At 40.9% G+C, this 6,333-nt stretch overlaps 1 protein-coding gene across 1 annotated transcript; it reads left to right on the top strand.

Annotated features, from left to right (window-relative positions):
• Nucleotides 1–4,807: 4,807 nt before the first annotated feature.
• On the top strand, nt 4,808–6,098 carry OXGR1 (oxoglutarate receptor 1). Its single transcript, XM_056329392.1, has one exon. It carries the CDS (start codon nt 4,974–4,976, stop codon nt 5,940–5,942), a length of 969 nt encoding a protein of 322 aa, XP_056185367.1. The 5' UTR covers nt 4,808–4,973; the 3' UTR covers nt 5,943–6,098.
• Nucleotides 6,099–6,333: the final 235 nt, after the last annotated feature.

Below are 6,333 nucleotides of genomic sequence, written 5' to 3'. Positions count from 1 at the left end.
TTCAATAATAAGCCTGCCACCAAATTGTTGCTGTTTCCTTTCTATACAGTGACTAAGAGCACCATTTATACACACACATGAACTCTGTAGGATTTTATAATGGTTATTTCAGGAAAGGTGCAAATAGCTAGCTTTTTGCTGTTGGATTACTGGTCTTTGCAATTCTTATTAATATTCATCAAATTAGGGAAAATGACAGCCCATCTGACAAGTCAATGCAGCCTGCCTGAAAGACCGTTGAAACAAGGGACGAGTGCTGTCTCCAGGGTGAGCATTGCTGGAGACTAGCTTCAGCTGAGGGTGGCTGGTTGTCTGTAACAGCAAGAAAAACAGCATTTCACAACAGGAACCCAAATGCAACCTCGCTGCCAGCACGAGCCAGTCCACCTCTGCTGTCCTCCTCTTGCCCCTGGCCAGTCCCCATCACTGGTTCCTGTAAGCCCTGGAGCCTGCATGCCCACAGAAGGAGCTGTGGCCCCTCACCAAAGTGCCAGAAAGCTGACCTGAGAACGAGAGAACTGATTTGTTTTCAGCCGGTTCACTTATCCAGCACATCCCATGATTGCACGAGGATTGGGGCCGTTGAAAACATGTGGTTTAGGATGAGAGGAGGGAGGTGGTGCTGCTAACTCTTTTGACTGCAGCTTGTGGTTAAGTCACTTCAGCTGACTGTGAAACTATGGGGTATTTTGATTTCCCTCCAATGATTGTAGAGAGGAGCAGGGTGAGGACAGCCTTAAAGCACAAAAAGGGCCGTGTTTTTGTAGAAGATTGGATTGATCTACCTACGGGCAGACTTAAAAGGTCCATGAACATGAAGTGGAAAAACTAGTGCTGAAGAGAAAAGGCCCACAGACTGAACTGAAGATTTGAAAGGCATGCTGAAGAATCAGCCTTTATTCATAGAGAACCTACACAATGCCAAACAAGCAATTAAAAAAAATAATTTAAAAAGGTATTTGCAAGTGGCCTGTGTTAGTTTATCCATAATTTCTCAAGCACCTGACATGAGCCCCTGGGACAATCACATGGCTACAACTGAAGGCAATGTTTCCAAAGGTCCATGTGCAATGAGGAGCTGCTGAAACCCTGGTGAAGGGTGCAAGGAGGCTGGAAGAAGGCAGGAGCCACGTGATCTCTATGATGATGAGACAAGATTTGGGTAAGTTAAGGAGCTAAAGAGCAGCTCTGCATGAAGGACCTTCTATTAGTCGCCTTCTCTTGAAACTGGTCTGAAAAATGGGTGTTTTATTTTCTTTTCCTGTCCAGAGTCAGATACTTAGAGGTGACCCTAGTGCCTGCTTGAGATCCCAGTGCCCCAAATCCCTGGCAGTTCTGGGCCATGGTGCCAGGAAAGCCCATTTCTGCTTCATATCAGGCACTGCCACCACCAAGGAAAGATAAATACCAGCCACTGCTGCACAGGTTTTCTATTGCTCAGGGGTATAATGAATTAAGTAGTGGATGCATTAAATGATCCCTAACTATAATTAGCTCCCTCTGTGCTTATAACGCTACAGCCTCATACAAATGGTTTCTAATGACACATGCAGTGTCTAGGAACAGGGTAATAGCTATTTAAACAGTTGCTGATCCCTGAGCTTGTACGCGACAGTGTATTTTACAATTATTGAGAAACTTCGGACATTTTTTAGAAGTGCTCTGGGCATTGACCTAGAGAAAAGCTAGGTCAGATGAGAGCAGAGATGATGCCCTTCCCCTAATAGTTACAGATAGATAATGTTCTAGTTGTCAGACATTACTGCTGCCCCAGTCTTGATTGCCCCCATTACCACTCTTTCTCTGCAGTATGATTAGCAAAACAGATAGCCTTTTCCCAACTCATATCTATGGTACAGGCACTCAAGGAGAGTCAAGACAGTTTTCCAAAAAATATTCTTGTGTGTGTGGTCCTCAGTAACTGCACTAACTTACATACTGTTCAGAAATGAAAGCTTGCTCATTTAAAACTGGATCATAAGCCTCATCAGCAAGTAGGACCTATAAAATGTACCAAGGCCAAAAGGCTGCCAGCCATGCTGGGCAGCTGGGGCCTCTTTGCACGGACCAGGTTGCAAGCTTAGGGACTGAAGACTGCGGTTTCAAAATTCAAGATACTGTGACTTTTTTTTCTTTTTAAATAATAATCTCTTTTCCTCTTGTTCCTAAAGCTAAGGATGATAATGAGATTTTTATTCAAGAACAGTCTTTTGATTCAAGAAGCATGGAAAATTGCCACTCTTGTGAATCATGAGCCCCAAAAGCAAAGGCTCAAAAGAAAACAAGTTTGCAACATCAGCTACCCCAGTAAAAAACAGCCAACACTAACTGTAAATATTTTATTCACCAAAAATAAGCAGAAAGTATGCCACAGTTCCTGAAAAGCCCATCTTGCCAGAAGAAAACTTCATTTCTTACCTCAGTTAAAAATTGTACTTCGTTAGAGATTTGTTTTTAATGAAGACAGTATGTCATAACATTTTTCACCTGACCTTGAAATGGCAATAAGCCTTGTTCACTTCAGCGATCAGATTTCACTTCACAGGAAATGGACAATAAACTTAATATTCTCTTTTATAAACACATGCATACACCACACACTAATTTAAATGTGATCTGCTGCTATTTGGATACTACAGGTCTACTTCAGGATGCAGAACTGCTGCAAGCAAAGCGTGCTCTGCTCACTGAAGGCAAGAGAGCATGAATGACAGAGGGTAAAAGAGATCTCATCCAGCCACCCAGGTCTAAGAGCTCATATCTGAGCCAGTAACTGAGGTTTTCTACCAATGTCCTAATTTACAGCCACAGGGAGTCTCAGTCTGCCAGGGAGTGAATGTATATGGCTGCAAAGCCATACTAAAACCTGCTTCACTGTAAGGAAGACATAAATACATTTCATTTGCAGTGCTCTTTGCTCAAAGCAATATCAAAGGGAGAAGTAGAATTGCAACGTTTCAGGTAAGCAATATTTCTCTTTTTTCAGTTTGGAGGGCTCAAGATTGCAGCGAAGAACCAATCAGCAGTGCAAGAAAACTGAACTGGGGATGAATCAAATATTCTAGAAAATTTTGTGTAACTTTACTTGAAATATACCAGTGAGAGGCATAAATGTGGGTAACAGTGGTATCATCAAGCAACAGAAAAGAGAGAAAACATGTATATCCCTAGCTTTTGGGGACATAAATCTGGATTTGTTTAAAACAAGCTTCATGGCCTGTACCTAATGCATCTTTGACTGCAAAGCTGCTATACCAGAGATAACATTCATGTTAAAAAGTATTAGTGTTTTAACTAATTTATGGGGATGCTATTCAAATTTCTTTCTGAAGTGCTCCTAAATAATGAAGTAATACTCATCTTTCTGACCAGTTATGATCAAATAATTCCTGCCGTGTCCCAGCTTTAATGACTGGCTTTGTCAAAGCAAATTTGTCATGTTCTACCAGTCATTGGGATAATGAAGAAACATCGATACTGGTAACATGTTAAATGTTGTTAACTGAATCACATGAAAAACTAGTTCTATACACAGGATTTCCAAAACTGCAGTAAGGTACTGTTCTGGTTGTTGGTTTGGGGTTTTTGTTTTGTTTTGGGTTTTTTGGGTTTTGTGGGGGTTTTTTTGGGGTTTTTTTTTGGGTTTTTTTTTTTTTTTCTAATGTGATGACTTCATCTTGGATATTCAATGTAACACTGATTTAGTTTAAAGACTGTGTTTCTGGGTCAAGAGAAAGGGATTTGGGCTTGACAGTACCCTGACTAGCACTTTTTGAAGTCACTTAAACATACTTTCTTGCATGGAATTGGTTAGAATCTCAAGGAGTGGTGTTCACCTGAGATGCTGAAGGCACACAGTGGCACACCTCTTGCCTCACTTGAGACATCCAGGTCTGAACTAGTCACTTTGAGCTGCCTTTGTCATCAATGGAAAGAAATAGGCATCCCAAAAAAGTAAACCATTTATCTTAGAAACCTCACTTATAGGAAGATGTATTATGTCCTGGAGGAACCTACATCTCTCCTTCAATGATAAAAGGGGGCTTAGGTTGACTGGCTCCACTTTAAGCATCTAACTTTCTCATATCTGAAGTCAGATGAGATGATTTGCATCCTTGGTTACTATTCTTTCAGGTTAAAATACTACCAAGAACTACCAAGGTTATCTCCTGAACACTATGAAGGGATCCAAATTGGCTATGGCAGACTATTCAGAGACAAATCTAGTTCCAGTTCACACAGAATGGGAAGCAAGACCAGTGCCTTCAGTCAATACCTGTGCTTTCCATCTTCCCACTGCACTCTGAGAAACAGTCTTTAATAATAAGCTTTATGCCACTATGAAGCTTGATTTTTTTTAAATGCATTTATACTAGTTTTATCCTCTGATGACTCCCAGAGAATAAGATCATATTCAGGGACAAGCCATGATTGTCAGTTTATGGGAGTCTCAGGTCCTGAGATCTGTATCTGAACCTAACATCTTTTGGTTTTCATGAAACCAGAACAGTATCTCTGGTTTCATGAGCACAAAACACTGATTAGCTCGGATTAATGAAGAGAAAATATGGGTATAGTTCTACTTTCTCAAATGCTAAGACTAATTCACAGTTTTGCAAACTCTAAGCCCAAACTCTCTCCAGCTCTCTTTGTGGTTGCTATTCCTGAAGGTTTGCAGATAAAGAGTAATAGCCTTCTTCAACCTAGGGGGTTAAATAAAACAAGAGTAAAATTAATCATTATCAAAATTAAACATAAAGGAGAGGGAAGGGTGAAATTAAATATTTGAGTGGGGTTATCTAGGTCAGAGCTGGGTATGTTACCAAATCCCCATTTCCTCCCTCTACTATGCCTTGTCAAACATACAACATTTGCTCCAGCAAAAAAAGATTTAACTGAATGCATTTGTCCTAACAAATCAATTAAAATTAAGCATCTGATTTTTGTAAAGCTTTAAGAAGATTTCTGCCAACATGACATCTGAACGCACCAGCAATTTTACTGCTCTGCCAGGCCACACAGACCCATTGGGAAGCTGCAAGGACGAAGATTTCTTACAGGTGAAAACCTATCTCTCCGTCCTTTATGGCATAATTTTCCTGGTGTGCTTCCCGGGGAACGTAGTGACAATTTTTGTTTACTTTGTCAAGATGAGGCCCTGGAAAAGCAGCACCATCCTTATGTTAAACCTGGCTATCACTGACCTACTATATATAGCCACACTTCCTTTCTTTATACACTACTCTGCTAATGGAAATAACTGGATTTTTGGAAACTTCATGTGCAAGTTTATTCACTTTTGTTTCTACTTCAACATGTACAGTGGTATTATCTTCCTTTGCTGTTTCAGCGTCTTCCGCTTTTTTGTAGTTGTTCACCCAGTTAAATGCTTTTTTGTTCAAAAACGGAGATGGGTGGTGGTGACTTGTGTAGTCATTTGGATGATTTCCCTGGTGGCCATCAGCCCCTTGGGCATATTGATTGCCACAAGGCATATGCAGAATAGGACTATCTGCCCGGACCTGGCAGCTGCTGCGGACCTTGACACTAGTCGGTGGTATAACTGGCTGTTGACGGTATTTGCCTTCTTCTTGCCCTTGCTGACAGTGACTCTCTGCTACATGCTCATTATTTACACCTTGGCTACCGGGCCCCACACACAGGCTTGCTACAAACAAAAGGCTCGCAGACTGGCTGTCGTCCTCTTGGTGGTCTTCTATGTGTGCTTCCTCCCCTTCCACATCTTTCAAGGCATTCGGCTGGAGCTCCGAGTACGACCGGTTAGCTGCCACTTGAAGAACACAATCCTTTTTATGTTTATTATAGCTAAACCTTTAGCAGCATTAAATACTTTTGGAAACTTACTGCTCTATGTAGTGACAGGAGATAAGTTCCAGCAGGCAATTTTCTCACTCCTCAAGTTTGGACAAACAAGAACTTAAAGTGGAAGAGATTGATGCCATTAAAGAGTTATGGAGGAAGGGTCCAAACCTGCCCTCAACCAGCCAGGCACAACCTCCCTGCCATCAGAGTACTCAGGTTAACGCTGCCAACACCAAAGGAGAGTTAATCTGTTTGTGTTTTGAGTTACAAATTGATCATGAAAAGATAAAACATAGAATTTTAAATAAAAAGCTTTAAATAAAATGCTAAAATATTAAATGTGAAACTTCTCAGAAATTTCTCTGTATTTGCTTTCTGAATCTTTGATACCTCTTTCAGAGAATGGCTAACAGTTCCAGAAAAAAATAATTGTGTATTAGTGGCAGATACAGATTCAGGGTGGGAACAACTCGATTTAATTTTAGTAACTTGGAAGTTAAGTCCCTAGAC

This window comes from Falco biarmicus, chromosome 2 (assembly GCF_023638135.1).
Source record: "Falco biarmicus isolate bFalBia1 chromosome 2, bFalBia1.pri, whole genome shotgun sequence".
In the NCBI taxonomy this organism is placed as follows: Eukaryota; Metazoa; Chordata; class Aves; order Falconiformes; family Falconidae; genus Falco; species Falco biarmicus.
This window is presented reverse-complemented; position numbering and strand designations above follow the sequence as displayed.

Coding starts and splice junctions, on each gene's coding strand:
- OXGR1 (XM_056329392.1), top strand. CDS start 4,974: ATGACATCTGAACGCACCAGCAATTTTACTGCTCTGCCAGGCCACACA.